General features: G+C 43.2%; 1 protein-coding gene across 26 annotated transcripts in view; it reads left to right on the forward strand.

Annotated features, from left to right (window-relative positions):
- Positions 1 to 23248, forward strand: part of SDK1 (sidekick cell adhesion molecule 1) — a 664468-nt gene that overhangs the window by 607307 nt on the left and 33913 nt on the right. For all 26 annotated transcript variants that reach the window (XM_044979056.1, XM_044979053.1, XM_044979052.1 and 23 more), the window contains 4 exons: positions 14621 to 14736; positions 16168 to 16354; positions 17911 to 18048; positions 22954 to 23115. In XM_044979056.1, coding sequence (XP_044834991.1) covers positions 14621 to 14736; positions 16168 to 16354; positions 17911 to 18048; positions 22954 to 23115 — 603 coding nt within the window. The remainder of the gene's footprint in view (positions 1 to 14620; positions 14737 to 16167; positions 16355 to 17910; positions 18049 to 22953; positions 23116 to 23248) is intronic.

Genomic DNA, 23248 nt, shown 5'->3' on the forward strand with positions numbered 1-23248 from the left:
TCTCTCAAGAACTAAAGACGATCACAAACCTCACCACTTTTCTTTCACGTGGCATTTGCTAGTATAAACACATAGCAACAGGTATAGATATATTAAAAACAACAATCCACCTCCTGCCCACATACACACACAACCAAACCAGTACACTCCACTGTGCTTCTCCCTCTGAGGAGAAGAGGAGAGAACAAACAACACTTGACAGATGTTAGTCAGACAGCTGAACTCACTTCTGGAAAGTGCTCAGACACTATGGTGTGAAAGAAACAAACTCCACTCTCAGATTGGAAGCACAAAAATCAGAGACAGCTTTATTCAGGACATGCAATTGCAAGGGAAGAACACAGCTGACAGAGAGCATCTCTGCCTCAGTTTCTCTAAAGTACAAGCCAAATCACACAAACATTTATACCTCTTTGTGACATCCATTAATTAAAAACATCTGCATTTTATTTAGGCTATTTGCTATCTATTCCAGTATTTTCTCACTTTCTCTTCTCAAACATCGTTATCTCAAGGCTAGGTCACACTGACTATTCTGCTGTTTTCCACTCGCTCCTGACGTGAGCCCTGCTTCTACAGGTCTCGCGATATTAGGCTAAGACTTGACAGAACAGTTGCTCTGTCTCTGACACTTAAATGGCTACATTTAAACCCCCTCTTTCTTTCCCTGCTTCCACAATGGTAAGGAGGGTGGCATAAGAACCTACATAGAATGAAATAGAACTCAGCTGCAGCCTTAACAATTTGAGGGGCCTGCAGGATCAAGGTGAGGAGTAGCTTCATTTTCTGTGAGGATGGAGTTTCCATGCAGACTAGGTAGTCGTTCTGACTTAAATATGTACCTACATTCTCTCATAGTGCAAAGTACCATAAGGTCACGTCACAATGAATAGTCAGGGCAGCACCAGCCTCTTCCCTGTGTGGGAGCTGGGATGGGCCTTAGCCCCCCTCACCACGATGCCTGCTTCTCTCCATGGGCTCCAGCCCCTGCTCCTCCTCCCCCGTGAGGTCCCGCCCCATGGCCCCATCAGAGGCCAGAAGCCAAAGCCAGGCAGTGTGGGCAGTGCTCGCAGCCGGTAAGAGTCGCCTTGGCAGGGGGACCCAGTTCTGGGGCTGGCAGAGCCCTCGGGGTCCGGGGCTCTCTACAGTTGCTCTCCTGGGCTCTGTCAGCCCCAGGGCTGTGTCCCCCCTGCTGAGTCGACTCTTACCGGGGTCCGGGGAGCAGCAGGTGTAGAGAGCCCTGGGCCCTCCACCAGCCCTGGATGGCGTGCCCTGGCGGGTGGGGACATAGGCCAGGGGCTGCTCTTGGGCATCCCTGCCCAGACTTACTTCTCCACTGCTGCTCCACTGCTCTCTCCACTCTGCCTTCACTCTGCTACGGGATGGGGAGGGGGTTAAGGCAAATTTTGGAGTGGCTACAACTCCCGCCACATCCCCACCAGCACCGCCCCTGTAAATAGAACCCACAACACAAGAATCATTGGCCAGCAAACTTCCTCCGCGTTCCGCCGTCTTCACACAGCATCCCGTCCAGTCAGCCGCATTGTCAAACCACACTTTCTGTGGGCATCCCTGAGCACCTGGCACCAGATCCTGCAAAACTTACTGTGGCAATCTTCCTCTGCTCATCACACCCAATGTCTTGCAAACTCAAGTTTTCTTCTTTGGCTTAAGTGGAGAAATGCTGTTTGAAGATACTGTACATTACCATTATGTTGAACATGAAGGGCTCCAGAACCAAACCATAACTATGCTTTCCAAAGCCATGAAGGTGGCTAGTCACCCAGTTATTGCTAGAGGACACACCATGTTTGTATGTGAGAACAAAGAACTGTATAGCACACAGTGTCACTGAATAATGCAGTCATTTGGGGTGTTCAGAACAAAAAGTCATTACTCCTTCTCCAATCTAGGAACCAAAAGGTGCCTGTGGACAGCCTAATACTCTGTTAATAGCACCATATTTGAGACTCTGGTTTGGCCCTTTATTCCTAAGGTGTCAGGAAATGAGACTGCTATAGACGCAGCCCACAGTGGGTGGTGGGGAAGGGTGTAGCAGTTCTTGGCATGGGCGACTCATGGGAGGGACACAAAGGGGGACACCAGCTGAAGGGGGCACGTGACCTCCCCACGTGACCCCAGCAGGTGACTCCTCCCTGCCCCCCCGCCGACGTTCTGCTCCATTCGCCGCTGCCGCTGCTGCGGTTCCCAGGAGAGCCCTGCAGTTCAGTTCAGTGCTAAACAGAACCGCAGGGCTCTCCTGGGAACCGCAGAAGCAAAAGGAGCAGAACATGGGGCCACCTGGTGGCCCCACACCAGCAGCTCCTTCGGCGCAGCTGTACTGGTACCACCCCCAGCCCTGTCCTCCGGTACCACCCCCACCAGGCATCTGGAGAGGGGCATGTGACCCTATTGACCCTCCCAGGCATTGCCTTTGGGTCTTGGGGTACCCAAGGCTGTGTGTCATCTTGTTACTCCCTGCCTCTAGCAAGAGGGAGTCTTGCCTGTGATAGCTGGGTGTTAGCTCCCCAACACCACCAGCCTATGCCAGCCCTGTCTTTGCCTTGCAGGTTAAGATTTTTAAGAGCAGGTTAAACAAACACCTGTCAGGAATGGTCTAGATAATACTTAGTCCTGCCTTGAGTGCAGGGGATTGGACTAGGATGACTTCTTGAGGTCTCTTCCAGTTCTATGATTCTATGTCCCTGACTCCCCTTAGATCATTCCCCTGTGATATCCAGCTCCTGACACTGGCTCCTCACGGAAATCCCAGATCCTCTGCCCCCAAAGGAACAGTGTCCTCAGTTTACTGGTTTTACTGTAAATCATCACTCCTGTATCACACACAGGACTTGTGAGCACTTATAATAAAACAAAAGAAAGTTGATTTAAGAAAGAATAGAGATTCCAGTACAGACAAGAGAGAATGATGGAAACAAATGGTTATAATATAAAACAAAATCATAAAACACAGACTAAAGCCTACATGGTTACCTTTCCTGTCTAATGAAGTAGGGTTTCCCCTTCTGAGGTCAGCCTGTTGCAGAGCTGGCTTGCTTCTCAGGAACTAGGATCAGATCACTCATGAAACACCCCTGCTCAACAAGATGTCTCCGCAGTGAAAGAATGCAGTGTCTTTTTCCACCCTGGGACACGATGAGTGGATCTTTTACCTTTATTCACGGACACGACAATCCCGTCTGTTATAATGTTTCTTTTTACCTTCAAGTCCTGTCAATTGTTTGCAGCTGTCTTTGATGGTTTTCCATTTACTGTTCTAGGATGGAGCAAAGGTAGACATCTGAACCTTGCATTAATTACATCATCTGCTGATCAGGGAGAGATGACATATCCCTCCCACTTGAATGGGTCATCAATGAGACCCCAAGCCCATAAAGCATAATTTCAATAAACCTTCAGAGTTACAAACGCCTTGGGAATGGAGGTTGTTTGTAATGCTGAACAAAACACTATGGTCCTTTGAAACATGTACAACTGAACATTGCCTTAATACAGCTTTGAAACTTTACTATGCAGAAGAAAAATGCAGCTTTTAACCATCTTAAATTAAGTGAAACAGACACAGGAACAGTTTACTTACCTTGTCAAATCTTTCTTTAAACTTCCCCTTAATTTTTTAGTAATTTACATTTAATCCAGTATTGTATTGTACAGTATTTGCTTTTTTCTCTCTCTCTCTGCTTCCTAATTGTGTTGTTCTAGTTACAAATGAGTTGTGTGGTTGACCAGTCGGTTCACACTATGTTTCATTGATAAATACCATGAAAGTGATGTATTGGGGTAGTGAGTTTGTCAGGTTTGAGGCAGGAGTTGCTTGTAAAGACCAGTGAACCCTTTGTCCGTTGGCACCAATGGGTCTCTGCATCACAAAGGGTGTGTCATTGTGTTGCTCTACAAGTTGTTCTACAGGTGACTGTATGTAGGGAACAGTCCGGCTATGGCAGAAATATGAACTAGCTGATGTAACAGTATTTTCCATCTTTAATGTCTGAGATACCGAAGTGGTGCTGACTGATGTGATAGGAACCCCATCCATTTTCCTTAGTCTGAGAGACGACTCTCATGATATAGGGTATTAAGGGAGTAAGAGGAAACTGAGGAAGGTCAGGGGGATTCTAAGGTTTCCCCTCTACTCCAGCAGGTGTTGGCTTTTATACCAACACTCTTTAGTATTTCATGTATGGTTTTATACTTCATTTTACTCTTGCTTTGTTAGTTTTATCCTGTAGCCCTGGGCCTCCTAGCAAGTGTGTCTGGGATGATGAGGTGAAGGAGGGAGCCTTTCATTCGGGAGGATGAAGGGAAAAGAGCAGAAAGGTATCATTTTAAAACGCATATTCTGCTATGACTGAATGATGCACATGTATTCTGCTTTCCCTTTGATTTTGATAGGAGAAAAGATTACATGTAAAGATTGCAGCTGTGTTAGCTCCCCCTAGTGACACTTTGAGCTGTACTAATCCCTAGCAAATGAAATTTTCAAGGATCAAGGACAGGATGGATTCTGAAGCTTGGGTCTGTAATTAACAGTCAGTTAACTGAAGGATATAGTATTCAGTGTCGCCATCTGCAAGAAATTGAAAATCATGATTTGGACCTCCCAAAAGCCATGAGATTTAAACAATATATATGTTGTATTTTTGAGTCTTCTGATTTGTGAGCTCCTCCTGCCCATCCCCAGTGCATGTGTGTGTGTGACAATTAGTGTTGACACACTCCCAAACACATTGGATAAAGTGATTTTGGTCTGTGTTGTAGGAGCTCTCACCCCCACATCTGCCTATCCCCTACCCAGCAATTAATTCCGTTCCTCAGTCCCCCACCATCAGTTCTGTCCCCCCCCACCCTCTCCCTCAGTTCAGCCGCATCCCATCAGTTCAACCCCTCCCACTCCATTGCTCCCACCCCCTCATTTCAGACCTCTCCCAGTCGCCCCATCAGTTCAGCCCCTCTCAGTTCAGCCCCCTGCCCATCTTCACCATTGCTTCTCCTGGGTTTCTTCATGCACACACGCACCCCAGGCCTGGGGGCTGCTTCAGGGTCCCCTCTCCCCATTTCAGGTCTGTGGGGGGCAGCTCCAGGGGCTCCTTCCTGTCTGCCCCTTCCCTGGCCAGGAGCTGCAGTGGGGAGGAGCAGAGGTGAGTAGAGAGACTCTGCTGGCTTCCAGCAGGGATGAACTTCAGGAGGAGGCTGGAGCTTCTCGCGGCACTATGAGTCGGCTTCATTCCCCATCACGCTCGGAAAAATGGCAAGAGTTGGCAACACTGATTACTAGGAACATTTCCTACATTCTTAAATTCTGGCGATTCTCATGCTTTGCTAACTTCCCTGACTGGGTCTCTGAGATACCCTAACTGTCTCTAGAGGGAGCTAAAACCACCTGTTTTCAATGACATTCTTGAGTAGAGAAATCCATATATTGGCTTACAAGGTAAAGCAGGTCAATACTGGGGAAGCTGGGAACCTTTTCTTGTTGATACAGACAGACCCACACATGGATGATACAATATATATTTGGATAACGGCTCTCACATCCCTGTGATACCAAACATACCTGGACACCTATCCTGATGAAGAGCTAGCAAAGCCTCTCCTTAATAGAAATATATATGCACCCCTTATATACCCATAAGCGTGTGAAAAGTCTGTGGACCTGATTCTACTCTCACTCCTACTAGTTATACACCACTGCCACACTACTGACTTCAGCAAGAGTATTAGAGAGACAAGGCATGTGAGGTAATATCTTTTATTGAACCAACCTCGATGAAAGAGACAAGCTTTCGAGCTTACACCGTGCTTTTCAACCTGAAGAAGAGGTCTTTGTAAGTTTGAAAGCTTGTGTCTTTCACCAACAGAAGAAGTTGGTCCAATAAAAGATAATACCTCACCCACCTTGTCTCTCTAATATCCTGGGACCAAACCGGCTACAACAACACTACATTGAGTGGACTGTAACAAGTTTACACTGTTTGCATGAAACACCCCACTCTATTAGCAGATATTGATCCCGCTAATAAATGTTAAATGGATGCTGCTGACTCACTGATGTAGGCAACTCATTACCCCATCTAGATATAAAGGTAGTGGGAGTGGCCCTCTACAAAGACAGGAACTAGGATGTGGGATGAGCAGGGAGAATTGGGGGGGAGGGGCGGCATGTCTGAGGAGAAGACTTGAACAGAACTTTGTTAATTTCTTGGTTAATAAAGTCAGACCCCCGGGAAGGATGTGAGTTTTGACTCCCCACAAGAATAGGCTTTGTTTTAAAGCATATCAGAAAAGGCACCTTCTCACATGGTGTTATCCTAATTTATCCTAATTTATACTGGTATAGAAAGGGAGAGGAGAATCAGGCCAGTATGTTCACACAATGTCAAACACCCAGCAGTGTCTTTGCCATATATTCTTGCATACTTCAACAACCTTCAGTACATCCTTGGGGCTGAATTCTGAATTGTGCTCTCAGTGGAGCTGACTGTGCTCTCATTTACACAAGTTTCACACTGATTTAACTCCATTGACTTTAGTGGAGTTAATCCTAATTTACATTGATGCAACTGAGAGTGGATTTTGGCCTTTGGGTTTAACCCTGTCTATTCATTTGTAGATACCTAATGTTTGTAAGACTGTTAGTGTTCCTCCCAAGCATCCTGCTAACATCAAAGGAGAAAAACAAAGAGAAAAAGAATAAGATACATTTTATTCTTTCCCTTCCATCCCTTTCCCATCTGCTCTGTGCCAGGTCTGGAGATAGTTTGATTGTTCCATAAGAGGCATTCCTTGTGGTCCGGACTATATGCAGCCTTTTGACTGACAGCCCCTTTGGCCAGTGAGATAATCACTTTTAGTTCTTTATTAAGGAAGTAGAATCACATGTTTCAGCAGCAGCAGAAAAAGGTACACCAGTCTTTGTGGAGTGAAAGTAGTTCCTTGCGAGAATGCATATAAATGTTTGTGATATTTGTGCTCAGTACTACTATATGAGTCACTCAGGTGTTTGCTCCGGGCATTATAATCATAGTACCTTGTGATTCCCCCAGGCAATAACTGACCCCTTAAGATATGTGTTTACAGATGACTCAGTGGAAAGTGTGACACCCACTTTAAAAGATCAGTGAGCCTTCAGGAGAGAGAACATAGCAGCCCCACCTTAAATGGAAATGGAAGGGATTGAGAGGGGAAGGAGCAGGTGGAAGAAAATTACCTCTCCTTGACTCACCCTCTGTTTTACAAAGGGTCTTAACAAACTAATCATATTTGTTGGATTTTTGTTGAGAAATGATTGCCCCTAAGTCTGGGGCTGTGGGAATGCTATTCCACTTCTGGTCCTGTTTCATCTGTTATCCAAAAGCTTTCTAATATAAACTTGATCTACAGTACAATGAACATGATCTCAGTCTCTCTCTCTCTCTCTCCACATGCTCAAAACATAAGTGTTTTTAACTCAAAACATTGCGGGACACGCTTCCTGGTACCACTAGAACAGCTGGGGATGTTGTGTTTACTTATTATTTAGAGCAGCTTTTACTTTTTTTTCATGCTTTCTGTGTCCTATAAAAATGCATTAGAAGAACAAAGACTATTTCTGCATATGCTTCAAGTGCAGAATACAAAGGAGGGGACTGGCTTGGTTACAGGCCAGGATGCTGAAGCTACAGCAGATGCTCTAGAATCCCAAACACCCTTCTCCCCAGGGTACATTCTCTTCCTCCTCAAACCCCTGCCTAGGAGTCTATGTTGGTGCATCTTTCTATTTCTATTAGGTATGACTCTGCTAGCCTTTTCTCAGTAAAAGGTCTCCAGGTATGTGTTTAGCGTTGTGGGGATGTGAGAGATGTTATCCAACTTTATGTTGAATCATCCTCCCTTGGGTTTATATAGACTAGGAAAGGCTCCCATTTTCCCCTGTATTGATCTACTCTATCAAATAAATCAATATGTGATTTCTCCACTGAAGAATGTGCCACTAGTAACTGGCTATTTCTGTCTGTTTTAGCTCCTCTTAATAGCAGTTAAAGCTTCTCAGAGATTGTCTGAGGAAGCCATACCATGTGCTGAGACTTCTTTCTCCTAGACCACAAGATGATATGACCCTGTTTGAGCTAGTACCTGGCAGATCAATAACTTTTGAAGCCAAAATCTGATTTCCAAATAAGAAAATAATAATGTACTATTTAGGCCAAATGACCCTATATTTGTTAATTGTACTATTTTTGAGAATTCAAGGATATAATATATATGTACTCTGTGTGTATGCATGTCTATATTATTACATATATACAATTAATATTGAACTTGTGTACTTAGAGGGACATCGCCACATAATTTAATCCCGAAATGTGATCTACCTCAAAATGGCTAGAACTGGTTGGAGAACATCCTCTAGATTCTGAACATATGTTTCTAAAGGATCCCATTCTGTCCGTGAAAAACTGCTTCATCTCTGGCTGTTTCTATAACATGAACTAACTAATCATCCTACTTGCACAGCTATGGTGATAGCATCAGTTGTTGCTGGAGGAGACCCAATAAATAGTATGACATACCACACCTTCATTCCACAAAGATGCCAGCTCTGATTGCCCAGTTAAAAAATTTTCCAAGAACTATCTTGGTGCTGTCTCCCATGCTGCCCCTTATGCATGGCAGGAGCTACTGCAACATTTGAAAAGCTGTCTCTTTTTCCTCCTTAAAACCTTCCTCTGTTGTGATGCCTACAAAAACTCCACAATAATTAGGCATCTGGTTTGCTGAGACCACTGCTTATCATGCTGATCTCTCTTAGGGGAGAAGGATAGCTCAGTGGTTTGAGCATTGGTCTACTAAACCCAGAATTGTGAGTTCAATCCTTGAGGGGGCCATTTGGGGAACTGGGGTAAAAATCTGGGGATTGGTCCTGCTTTGAGCAGGAGGTTGGACTAGATGACCTCCTGAGGTCCCTAATATTCTATGATTCTATCTCATAGCTTCCTTATCAGGGTTTTTTTAATCCACCTGTTCTCTACATTCTTATATTGTAAAACCTTTAGGAAAGTGGATATCTTTTTATTATATGTTTGTACAATTCATAGCACAATGGGATCCTGACTTCTAGATGTTAGCATAACACAAATAATGATTAGAGGAGAATAAAAGCAGCCAGGTTAATTTCAAGCTCTCGTTGAAGAACAGAAAAAAATAAATAATGCTCACTTGATAAAAAAGGATCAGATGTGTTAGCAAAATAGAAACACAGAATTGTTTGAAACTTGTGGACTCAAAGAGAATCATGCTAAATAGCATGCTGCAGTCCATCTTTGTTTCATTGCATCCCTCCCCTTAACTTTTATCTGAGTGTTATCTGTTTAAAAAGCAAGCTTCTGAGGGCAAGGTTTTTGTCCTACACTTGTCTGTAAATTGCGTAGCATAATATTGACATTATATATACAATAAAATCAGTAGAGAGAAATTCTCAGCTACCCACAAATATCACAGACACAACAGTAGCAGCAGGGTGCATTTCATAAAGAAAGTTATTATGTTTAAACAATAAATCACAAGGATTTGTAACTTATGGAGTGCTACAAAGCATCATAGCAACTGTCACTAAGAAAAGAAACGAAAGGCCAACTGCAACATCATCATGGAAACATCATATCCACATGCCACACACAGCCTTGAGAGGTAACACCCCACACTAACAAGAAGTAATGCTGGGCTACATATGCAATTATGTTTTGTTGTGTTGGTGTGGTGGTTTTTGTTTGTTTTGGGGTTTTTTGGGTTTTTTTTTGTAATTCTCCCATCATTCAAGTCAGAAGGGACCACTGTGATCATATATCTAGTCTGACATCCTGTATAACACAGGCCATAGGGGTTCTCTGAATTAATTGCTGTTTGAACTAGTGCATAGCTTTTAGAAAAACATCCAATCTTCTTTTGAAAATTGCCACTGATGGAGAATCTACCACAACCCTGGGTAAATTGTTCCAGTGGTTAATTGCTTTCATTTTTTATTTATTTATTTATTTTTTAAAAAACAAAGTGCTCCCCAATCTCCAGTCTTAATTTGTCTGACTTTAACTTCTGGTCATTGGATCTTGTTGTACCTTCATCTACTAGATATAAGAGATTATCAAATTATTGTTCCCCATGTAGGTACTTTAAACTGTGATCAAGTCATCCCTTAATCTTCTCTTTGGTAAGCTAAATAGAGAGACTCAAGGAGCTCCATCACTGCAATGCATGTTTTCCAATCCTATAATCATTCCCATGGCTCTTCTCTGAACACTATGCAATTTATCAACTTCCTTCTTGTATGGTGGACACCAGAACTGGACACAGTATTCCAGTAGCATTCGCACTAGTGCTAAATACAGAGGTAACATGACCTCCCTATTTCTAGTCAATAGTCCCCTGTTTGTCTATGCAAGGATCATATTAGGCCTTTTGGCCACAGTGTCAAACTAGAAGCTCACGCTGAGCTAATTATCCACCATGACCCTCAAGTCTTTTTCAGAGTCACTTCTTCCAAAGATGGAGTCCCCCATCCTGTAAGCATGGCCTACATTCCTGGTTCCTAGATGTATAACTTTACATTTGGCCATATTAAAACACATATTGTTTGCTTGCTTCCAGTTTACCAAATGATCCAGATCTCTCTGGATCTGTGACCTGTCCTCTTAATTATTTACTGCTCCCCCTAATTTTCGTGTCATTTGCAAACTTCATCAGTCATTATTTAATGTTTTCTGACAGGCTATTGGTAAAAATGTTAAATAGCAGAGTCAAGAACTGAACCCTGCGGGACAGTACTGGAAACACACCTGCTCGATGAGTCCTCATTTACAGTTACATTTTGAGACCTGTCAGTTAGCCACTTTTTAATCCACTTAATGTGTGCCATCTTCATTTTATATCAGTCTATTTTTTATCAAAATATAATTCAATACCAAGTCACATGCCAAACGGGAGTCTTATTGCATCAACAGTGTTACCTTTATCAACCAAACTTGTAATCTCATCAAAAAAGATATCAAGTTAGTTTGCCAGGACCTATTTTCCATAAACACCTGTTGATTGGCATTAATTATATTACCCACCTTTAATTCTTTGAGTCCTGTATTAGCTATTCAGTTATTTTCCCTGGATTGATGACCAGTCTATTTACCCAGCGTGTCCTGTTTACCCTTTTTAAGCACTGGCACAGCATTCACTTTCTTCTAGTTGTCTGGAGCTTCCCCAGTGTTCCAAAAATTACTGAAAATCAGTGTTAATGGCCCAGTGCAACTCCATCAGTGCTAACAATACAGGAAACTCTATTGTAGCCTTGCCACTGGGTATTTTAACTACCATGTTATCTAAAGGTGATTGGCACTTGCAGCTCCCATTGACTTTGCTGTGGGCCAAAAATTAGGCCACTTACATTTTAGGTGTCCAAATATAAATGTAGGTGTCAAACTTGAGGCATCCATGTTAGTAAATGTTGGCTCTAGCTTTCACCTTTTTGTGTCTCCATGTGGTATTGTTGCTTTGCTGTCCTTGTGTCATTCTGTTGGCATCATACCAATCCATAATTAGTATTATTATTGTATTAATTAATTATACAATCTGCTCATTCAACTCCTTACTCTGTCTCTGTGTTGCTGAGCGAGTCTTTAAAGGCAGCAGCCTCAAAGGTGAACTGAAATCCTATTAAAAAAATAAGCGCTTGCAAAAAGCTACATGAGATCCCGAAACAGAATACATGTGCAGACTGAGAAATGACAACTAAATACATTTTTCAGAGGAATTGAAATGCTTTTTACTGGCCAAGAGCTGGGTTCAGGCCCTCAGGGTTCTGTGTCTCTCCTGATAAAGTTGATAATGTCACTAACACCTAAACCAATGTGAGGGAGGCAGTTCCCACTCTGCTTTATGTTTAGTGAGGCCAGCAGCTCTGAAAAACACAGAGCCCTGAAATCTTGAACTGAATTCCTAGAAGGTAAAAGGCCTTTCAGCTCACCTTTAAAATGTGTTTCCTTGTACTGGTAAAATCTGCCCATGCATTCAGTGAAGGTTTTGGGGTCTCAAACAGGAGTGGTTTTAGGGATGTGTTTCATTCTTTTTAAAACATCTCACTTCGCCCTTAATGTAATGTGCTGTCTGCAGAGCATCAGGCATAAGCAGCACTATTCTGCTGTCCCTGTTTATTTCAACAGGAAATCTGTGCATGTAGGGAGAGTGAAGCATCAGAGTTTGAAAGATGGACAGCGAAACAGACTCATATGGCACCAAATCAAACATAATTTGCATGACATCAGGATTCTGGGGCTGTAAATAGGAGAGTCGGGGTGGAATGATCACTGGCATTTTTAAACATTGTGTTGTCTAGACATGCTCTGAAAAGAGTTATATGACACGGTTAAAATGACAGGAGTCTGTGTACGCTAGCTCTCTGGCTGTTTGCAGCATTGGAGCTGCACTGGTTCTAGCCCAGCACTGGGAATTTGAAGAAGAATGCTAGTGTAGATGCAGCCTCAAAGTACAATCTCTCTGTCGGTACAAGACATCCAGTTGTGTCACTACGTAGGGCAAAAGTAGATTGTAAAACTGATCTGTTTTTCTCCGTGGTTATGCATATTTCTGTTTTCCCCAATATGTCGTCTACACCAGACCTCAAAGATGTATTCACAGGGTTTCTATTGTATGAGACGCTTGGTTGTGTGCTCTGATGTGTGGTATAAAGCCCTCCGCATCTGAGGGTTTCAGGTCTAAGGTAGCAACATGAAGTTGAACTGAACATAGCCATCAGGTGAGCTTGCTGCTATGTTCACGTCACCAGTGAAATCTGGAAGAGGGGTTGGATTGCAGAGCAGCAATTAGATGAGTTCGCTTGACTAAACAAGCCCAGCTTGTGTTTTATTTACACCCATTCTCACCTCATGCATTTGACACATCCAACTGAAAAAAGAGGCTAAAATATAATAATAAGCAAACAGTTTTAACTGAACACCAGGATAATGACTCTGCTCAGTTTTGCCTTTCACATTTTAATTGTACAACAATAATTTTGCAATAGGGTTGCCGATGGCAAACATGCAAAAGACATTAACTGTATTTATGTTTTGGATTATTAATGTGGCTGTTAAAATTCCTCCCGTTAGTTTTGATTGAATTGTTTTTTGTGGGTTTTTTGTGCGATTCTGTCGTTTAATGGAGCGGTAAATAAGAATTTCTGATAATGAGCCCAAGCATCTGTCACAACAACCTGGCGCTGGTTATTAACATTTCCATTAACGGCAGGGTGGGCAGTGATAATATGGAAACCACACAGTTAGAACAAAATAAATAGTTGGTGTCAGGCTGAGTGGGTGTTAATTACTATTTCATTTTATAACCCTGGAAGGCGGGGGTGGGGGTAGAGGGAGTGTCTAACTTATGAAGGTCATTCTCTCTAAAGAAAGAGCTCTCTAGAGGCACAGATAACCAGGGCTATCTTACTTGGGTGGTGAATATTTTATCACATCTGTTTGCAATCTATAAATGGGCAGGGAGCTCAGACACTGGGCAAAGGCTGCAGTACCATCTGCACTTGCATAAGGAGAAGGTAGGAGTGCTATTGTTTTATGCCCTGCCCTCTCCTTCCCATTTTGGGAGTTCAAACAGGACACGTTTTGACATTTTGTCTGTAACCAGAACATGTGCTGTTTGTTAAGAGCTGCCATAGGCTACGACAGTGGATCTAGAAAACAGGCCGTCCATGCCAGTCACTTGGGAAGACGTTCCACTTCCACTGAGCTGGATCACAGCAAAGGGAAAAGATTGTGTGACCCAGGTGCGCACAAAGAGGAGAGATTAGTTTTTTGGTACGGTGCAATGCAAGGAAGGAGAAATGGCAAGTAGGTGAATAAATTACACATTCAGCCAGAAAGAGACAAAATTCCAGTCTGTGTTTGTGTTTGACGATGCAATGAAATCAAAACTAAAAAGTATCAGAATCCATTTACTGTACAGAAAATATGACTTGAACTGGTTTGTTTCTAAAGGGCTCTGGAGATAATTTTAGAGACCCTAGCCACGCTCCTCTGGCTTTTTGTGTTTCCAGCCCCGGTTCTCTGAGCCTCATGGCAGCAAACTCCGGTAGCATAAAGAGGACATTATGGTGACTCTTGCTAAGGAGAAAGATTGGGGAAACCTGAGCCACTTCCCTATATGTTTATCTTCACCAATTGGCCATTCAGGAAAGCAAAGTCACTGTCGAACATTTGCCTTTGAAGCTTAGATGAACACAAATAAGGAGATTTTTCTCTGTCATTTTCTTCTTAAAGAACTGCCTGCTGGACTGAGTGTACTCAGCTGGTCTGTATGGGACAGAAAACACAGCCACCTCCAAGAGTCACAACTGATTCTCATTCCACACGCACTGCAAGTGTTTGTCTGAGACTTCTCTGGGGTGGAAGATGGATTTAAAGCTGATTGTGTTTCTTAGCTCACTTGTGGCATAAACAAAGAGACTAACCTGGTCACTCCATCAATGGAAAAGTGCAACTTGGATATCAGTTTACTTCTGCTTGTCACTATTAATTCTCCTTATTTCCTTATCTGACACTCTCTCTCTCTCTCTCTCTCTCTCTAGCACCAGCAATGGCCCCACAGACCATCCAAGTAAATGCCCTTACTGCGAGCCAGCTAGAGATCACCTGGGACCCACCTCCTGTCGACAGCCAAAATGGGAACATACAAGGCTACAAGGCAATATCTCATTCCTACTGCTTTCATTATCTTACTTGGCTTCAGAATTACCTTTGCTGCATGAGCCAGACTAAAGCAATGCTCAGGCTACAGTAATGACCATGGCATCATGTGCCAAAACCAGAGGGAGAGTGTACGAGGCAGAGACAAAGAGAAGGGGGTATTCATGTTCAATCGAAATTCAGTGCATACAGAGAGTGGGGGAGCTCAGAGTATGCAGGCAACGTGTCTGTTCCAAATACCAAAGACACAGGAAAAGTCGGGGTGGGAATTGACAGCTGTTATGAGCCATCAGGAAATGGATAACTTTCTCCGAGCTGTAAGAATGAGCCATGTCAGATTTCAGAGAGTTTATTTCATTTCCTTAACTTTAACAAAATTAAACAGTAGTATTTATTGCACTTGGTTTGCGGAGACACCAGCCACGTGGCAGAACCATCTTGTTTTGTCTCTCCAGATGGGAGAGGACCCTTTGAGAGTGGAAGTGGGCAAGCCTACAAATGCTGGAGGTTGGCTTGAGTTCAGTGTCTGGCTCTGCCTTTCTCCATGTATCTAGGTCTGCAAGTGAAGGAAAGCTGAGCCAGTGAGAGAGAATAATCTGGCATTACTTCTTGGCAGTAGCAAGCAATGTTATATATCAATTCATGTATTTTCCCTCTTGTATGTGTATAGATAGTTCTAATAGCTTAGCTTGTAGAGCCAAGGTAGACTCTTCGCTCGGCCTGGCGTTATGCCCTGGCCCTGGCCTGTTTTATAGTTGTCACTTCTAGGCCTATTCACAAGCAGTGTTACCAATGGCTCTGGAGGTAGCCTACTGGAATCCTCATCTCTGGAGTTTAAATTGTCTGGCTACAGGATAAGAATTACATGGGAGAGGGGGATAGCTCAGTGGTTTGAGCATTGGCCTGCTAAACCCAGGGTTGTGAATTCAATCCTTAAGGGGGCCACTTAGGGATCTGGGGCAAAATCAGTACTTGGTCCTGCTAGTGAAGGCAGGGGGCTGGACTTGACGTCCCTTCCAATCCTATGAGATAGGTATATCTCCATATAAAATATAATGTCAGAACCAATGGGCAACTCACACCTGAGAAGGGTTTGGTACCTGGCCACTTATTGCTGTGTTCTGGAAGGTCTTATTTAATGTCATTAGGCCATGTCACATTGTCTGTACTCTATTTTTAAAAGACCTTTCTCAGGAAACTCTCTATGAACCCAAGGGGAGTTTTCCTTAGTAAAAATAAAATACGGACTTCAGGATTGGCAAAGAGTGAATAATACTATTATACCCTATAACTGAATGGTCCAAAACTAAAACTGCCCACATCTTACTGGGGTCATGGGGAAACAAGAGTACCTGTTTTACAGCCTGCATCACATTGAGACTGTAATCTGAGTGCAGGATTGACTTCAACACCTCTCTGTTCTTAACAGATTTATTACTGGGAGATGGACATCCAGAATGACACTGGGAAAGTGAAGGTCCTTTTCCTCCCAGAGACAACAGTTCGGCTGAAAAATCTGACCAGCCACACCAAATACATGATCTGCATATCTGCCTTCAATGCAGCGGGGGATGGACCAAGAAGCAGCCCCAGGCAGGGCAGGACACACCAGGCTGGTATGAGATTATTTTCCTTTTCCAAACCACAGTTCAACCTGTTTAGAGATTATGATTATATAACTGTTCATTCTGTGTATCTAAGGAAACAAAATACAGAGCTATAGAATGGTTGTGGTTTAGATCTGATTGTTGGGTAAATTATTATATTGTATTGTTATTATGGTTAGGCAAATACTTTGGATCAAATTGGAGTTAACCCTTTTGGAAGGGATTTCAGAACTGATGCTGCAATACAAAGTAGAACAGGCTGGGATAGCAATAGAATCTCTGTCACAAACTGATCCAATAAAAGGTTATGGACCTGATTCTGATCTTACACCTGGAGTAAATTAGAAGTAACTCAGTTGAAGAGAGTGGAGATGCACTGATAAAACCATGCGAGAGAAGAATCATAGACTATCAGGGTTGGAAGGGACCTCAGAAAGTTCATCTAGTCCAACCCCCTGCTCAATGCAAGACCAATCCCTATGCTCTTTTTGTTTTTTATTGGGCCTCCGGCATTATGTACAGCCACAGTAAGTAATATCTGTGCTGGAGATGCTGATCCCAGGGGGACACACATTCTATGGATGTTCCCTAGTCATTAGGTTCTGTGAGAGAGTGTGAACCAACAGCAGACTCCTTCTTAATGTCTTTCTGCCTCTGCACCTTCACTTTTTTTATCACTGGGGAAGACTGTACAATGCCTTCTGGTTTTCTTTGGGTCTCATTACTAGCCAAGAAACTGATATTCTGCAATGGGAATCTACATCACCATCTGAAACTGAACGTTGTTGCACAGGATTGAGAATGAAATTCAGCCCAGTGCAGAGAGCACACACAAGACACCATGCACCATTTAAACCTCAGGGCCGGGCTGGCCTTGCTGCACCATGCAGTGGCGAAGGGCTGCAGCAGGCAGCACACAGTAACAGTCCCTATGCTCTGGGATAACAGAAAATGCCATCCGTGTGCACAAGATTTGCAGGCCAACAACTCCATATCAGATGTTTGGCTGCTTAGTCAAACTGAGACCCAAACGTGAAAGCATGTGAACGCTGATGTATGCACATAAACTGGGGATTTGCATGCACACATACAAACCGTATACTTGAATACAGATCTCACCTGCACATGCACTTTGGGCATCTTGTGTGTTCAGTTCACATACAGCCACTTAACCACTTGGACCTGAAGCCCTAAACCTTTGATGGTTTTCCCTGACTCATTTTTATGTCTTACACTCCCAAAAAGTTATAGAAAAGGCATTCGCACCATCCTGGTGATGCAGTCATTTGGAAATGAAGCTCTCCACTGTTCTCTTATGTCATTCCTTCTACATCTTTGTCATTTCCTCCTCCTATCCTGTTTAATTTCAGTTTTGCAATTTAGTGTCTGCTGACTTTAGAACACTTTGAATTTCCAATCAATTACAGGAAGACCTGATACTGTCAATAAATCCTATTCTCATCTTATTTCCTTTAGATTCATACTGGGTAATAAATACTGTTTCATAAGATGTATATCAGGTTAAATATTCCTGCTGCAGTTGAGTGTCTTTGTAATCCTTTCAGCCCCCAGCGCTCCTAGCTTCCTGGCATTCTCAGAAATCACTTGCACTACACTCAATGTGTCTTGGGGAGAGCCGACGGCAGCAAATGGATTCCTGCAGGGTTATCGAGTGGTGTATGAGCCCTTGGCACCAGTCCAGGGTAAGTAAGCCCCCAAAGAACCTATATATTCAGGCTAGGGGAAAAAAGCACCATCATGGCTTTTATCTCTGGCCAGCTTCCCATTCTTCTCCATGGAGTGTCTACATGTAGCTGTGACAATTTAGAAAAAGTGTGGGTGCTCTTTATGAAATCGTTTTGAGTTTCTGAACTCTCTGTATGTATCTTTACCAAGCTGCAAAATCCATTGTGAATGCAGGGCTAGTTGCCTCTCTGTTGTCTCTTTAGGTATGTCTACACTATGCAGTAAGCCCAGGCTCTGACTCAGGTTTGAGCCCAAGCACCCCTTTCATCCACACACAAATCAATCTGGATGTCAAATCAGTCGTGTCAGCGAGCACTGAGGACCTTGATTCTAGGGCCCTGCTAGGAAGGTGGGTCACAGCCCAAGTCCCTCTGGCTCTTGGGTCTAGTCCCTGTCATTATTAAAGAGCCCTTCTTATTAAAGAAAAAGTAATGCTGTGTTTGGGTCAGACTGGTTCCAGGGACTCAACAGTGGATCTCATGGTCTAAACTCTCAGGAGTGGGTGTTTGACAGAAAATAGGCACCCTGAGAGTATGCCTAGGGACACCAAGACAAAGACAGTGTTCAGAGCTCTGTTCAGACTCCAGAGGCTGAAGACTACAAAGGCTGAAGACACATGGGATCCAGCGGCTGTGTCTCCTCACAGCAGTCTGGTGAGTGGCCATGGGAGGGCACCCGACTGGAGCTGTGACAGTAGCCATGTGGACATGGGTGTCTGGGGCAACTGTGGGTGTTCCTGCCTTGCTAAAACTGCTCTGTAAGCTATATAACTGTGGAATACAGCTTTTTTCCATCCTCTCTCATTCTCCTGCAAAGATGTATTCAGCGAGTGGTTTGAAAAGCCGTTACACTGCCATTGTTACTCTCTGTGGCAGAAAAGGAAACTCAACATATTAGTGTCCTGATTGTCTTCCTGCGCTTCATCCCAAAACTGCAGCGTAGGCCTTGCCACAGAATTCCTCTCGCTGAGTCCCATTTGTGTTGCTGCTGATGAACTATATTATTTGTATCATAAAACAAGGGTTGTATTGGCATCATGTATGTTCGTTTTCAGTGGTACCGTGACCACTTTAGAAGAGGAGAATGGCAGAGATTTAGTTGTATCTGTGTATTTATACTGAGTTTTCAAATAGCTTTTTAACCCAGCACTAGATATGATCCCACCTGACGACAATATGACAGTCTCAAAGGCGTTATTAATTTGCCAGAAGATCAGCAGAGAAGGAACTGGCAATCTCTCTGAAAACAAACGCAAAATCATTCTAAAGATGAATTAGAAAAGATTTAAAAGTTTAGGGAGGGAGTTATTAATATTTTTTATATTCCTAATACATTTCCAGTAGTTCAATAGGATGTCTAGCTTTGGGAGAGTGACAGCGGGTCGAGTAATTTCAACCATTGCCAATCCATTTTAAACTTCTTTCAGAAGAAATAAGGATATCAATCACTAGCATTTGTTTCTGCAGTAAGGAATAAAGGATTTCTTTATAGCTGACTTTCCATGTCTTATGCATGGGGAAAGTCATACTCAGAAATGAAAGCAGGAGAATAAAAGCACTTTTACCCTTTGTTGCTAGTAGAGTTACAGCATGAAGAGCTAATGCAGAATGGATGCATAATTCTGACCAGGAAATGTGGACAGGGCATAAAAGACATTCAGATACTTTGGAGTTTTCCTGCTTCTTATTCTCTCATACATAAAACTTAAAGGGAATCCATCTTTTATGTGGAAATATTAGTGTTTCAAGTATTCTTGTCTGGTACTGAAATAATCCTTTCATGAAAGCAGTTGGGCTTTCTCAGCAGTCAACCAAATCTCATGCTTCAGAGTATAATCTGATTGCTTGTAGGGTCAGGAAGGAATTTCCCCCTTCCCTGCCCAACATCTACAGATTTGCACAGTTGGCAGCTGCATTACATGTGAAGGGATTGCCTTCTTCTGAAACATCAGATTCTGGCTTCTGCTGGAGACAGGATATCGGACTATATGGATTACTGGTATGGCAAAAACTATGTGTCTGATCAGTTGCTGGTGATGGATGTCAGGGTAAGGGGATATTATGCAGCTACCATTCCTGTGTACAGCGAAGAAGCACAAACTTGATGAACCTTCATGAAAAATATACCTGCTACAAATTTCTGGAGCTATCCAAGTATTTAACCAGTTCAGAGGCCCTTGAATGAGCAGTTCAGAGTTGCCCTCAGGATTCCAGCAAACTGGAATGGGTAAAGTCTAAGCTAAAAGCACCACCTAAAAGGTGGGCATCAGGGACCCGCTTCATGTGCAGCTGGATGCTGGAGAGAACAGAAGGAGCTGCAAAGAGGACTTCAGCCTCAAGTCCCCTTGATCTACCAGAACCCATTCCTTGTAGACGTGTTGTTCTCCTTTCGCTCACAGTTGGCCAAGAAAGAAAGTTCATGCTCCAGTGTTGGGGATCCCATTGCTGAAAATAAAAAAATAATGTGTGATGTGAGAGTCTGGGTACTCTGTTTCACAGTATAGCTGTACAAATACTCTCTGGATTATCCTGAACTTCTGTTTCAGTATTTGTTGACTTCCCTTTTTAACTAGTTGGCATGGATGGCAAGTACAATGGAGGGGGGACAAGGAAAAACGAGACTCCAGTGTCACCTTCTCGTCTCCGTATTTGATAGCAATAAATAATTTTCCCTTCCTCTGTTCAACTTCTCAGATCCCGCTCTCTCCTCGTGCATCTAGTTTAACCCACTCACCCTTATCTTCACCATTTTCTGCTCTTCCCTACCATGTCTGTTTGTGCCCTCTTCCCCTTCTCTGGCTGCCCCACTTGTACTCTGAATGCTACCAAATCTTCCTCCCTAAATCTGTTTTCTTTGTCTCCTCTTCCAACTCAGGATTTTGTGCCTTTTCTCATAGGACTTGGAACAACCTGTCTCTTACTGTGCTCTAAGCACCACTTAAAACCTTCTTCCTACAGTCTCTTCTCTAGTGCTGTCTTCTCCCCATCATTCACATTTAGACATTTATAATGTTATGTTTTACCAATAACCGACAACAAAACTACCCTGGAGCCTTTTTTCAGTTTAAGGAGAGGAGGGGTGGAAAAGCTTGTTTGAAATTTCAGAGGTTCTTGCTTTTCAGTGTTTTGTTGGGTTATGTCTCCACATTTGTCACTGAGAAATTAAATAATATACCTAGATGCGGAGAGAGAAGTTTTGCAGCTTAGAGCTTTTTCTCTTTTAAATAAGAAAGGATTCTTTGAATAGGACGTTGGAACTGGGATGAAATTTTGATCAAAAACCCTTTGGAAAATTTTTTGTAATGTATCTAATACAACCACATCTTGAAAATGGATGTTAATTTGCATGAACTTTACATCAAAAACTGGAAATTCTATTCATAATATATTTCCCTGAATACTGCAAAACTAGTACACTCCTCCTGACAGAGCAACCTGTCTTATTTGTCTGGAAAGGGCTACATACATTTATTTCACTTGCGAATATTAAAAGGACATTGTCAACTCAGATTAGCCCCAACATTTTTTAAAACAATTTGTACAAAACTTAAGAAACGTTTCCATGTAATTATTTTAGAAAATTCCAGTGAAAACAGTTGTTTTCAGATAATCACTCCTCTGCAGGTTTTGCAACCTAAATAGGGCATCATTGAGAACCTGACTCCAAAGGTTAGTGAAAGAAACTGAATTGATTTTCATTGTTCTGCGAGAGAGGAATGCCCGTGAGAGAAGGTGTTGTGTAAAGAGTGAAAAGTAAATTGAATCCTTTAAATTCTTGCAGGCTTAGTCCAAAGAGATGACGGTAACATAGTTAAAGAAATATGTGTGTATAGAATATAGGGGTACGGCTCTACAAATCACAGCACAGAAATCGCAGCGCTGGGGAAAGTGCCACTGAAGTCGTTTTAAGTCACATTTGCACCCTCCTGATCCTGGGCTCCTCCAGGAGCGGGAGAGTCCCTCAGTGCAACTCGGACAACCTTGAGGATCTGTCTCAGCTATGACAACCTTCTGGGGCTGCCCTGTGGGCCGTAGTGCTGCCTGGAATCTCTTCAGTGCTGCATGCTACAGCGCCACCCCTGACGCATCATTGCCCGGGGTCCACCCCCTATGCCATGGCTTAGGAGGAGGTCCTTGGAAGACAGCCGTATGTTTGTCCCCCACTGTGCCTCTACAGAGGGAATTCTTCCCAAGACCAAGCCATGACTTGTAGGGCCCCTTTATGCTACTCCAGCCCTTTTCCCCTGGCCTAAAGGGGCCTGAACAGGGGGGAGGGTCTCACCGTCCCCTTAAATAATAATGCAGTTGATGAGATTCACCACTGCAGTGCACCTTGTGTGGTGATTTACTTCAGTGTAAAACACCACTGAGTCAGAATGGTAACTGTTTACACCCACGGTGCACTCACTTCACACTGGTGTAAATGAGAGTACAAGGTGCAGGGCAAAGATGAATCCGGCGCAGTATTTCTTTGCTTGGAATAGTGTTGCAAGGTACATGGCAAAGAGACGCCACACGGAGCAGCTCTGGCTTAGGAAGAGCTGTGCCGCTTGCAGTCCCCTTCATTTACCACCTCCTTTTTTCCCAGTGTAATTAGTGAGGTTGCGTGCAGTCTCATGGTAATTTCCCAGTTGTGCTGTAAGATTTTTTTTCTTGTCAGTACCCACTTATCAAGCTTAAACTCTAATTACACTTATCTGTGCTGAAAATTGGCTATTATCACTACTTAAACTCCCACTAATTGTAAGAAATACTTTCTTAGCAAACTGTGAGATAATTTTACTTATCTAGACACGATAAGCTCTGCTCAATTGCTTTTTTGCATTGAGACTCTCTTATTTTTCATCTCAACCGCTACTCCAGGGGTGAGTAAGGTGGTGACTGTGGACATACAAGGAAATTGGCAGCGCTGGTTAAAGGTCCGAGATCTCACCAAGGGGGTGACCTACCTATTCAGAGTGCAAGCCAGAACCATCGCCTATGGACCCGAGCTACAAGCCAACATCACAGCTGGGCCAGCAGAGGGTAAGTGGAACCTTAGCAACATGCAACAGACCAGAGCCAATTACATTAATTCAGTCCAACAGCAGGGAGTAATACAGTGTATGTGCAAATACATTTCCAGTCCGAGGAAGAATGGAGTCACAAGGGCTCTAGG

Source organism: Mauremys mutica, chromosome 11, assembly GCF_020497125.1.
Source record: "Mauremys mutica isolate MM-2020 ecotype Southern chromosome 11, ASM2049712v1, whole genome shotgun sequence".
In the NCBI taxonomy this organism is placed as follows: Eukaryota; Metazoa; Chordata; order Testudines; family Geoemydidae; genus Mauremys; species Mauremys mutica.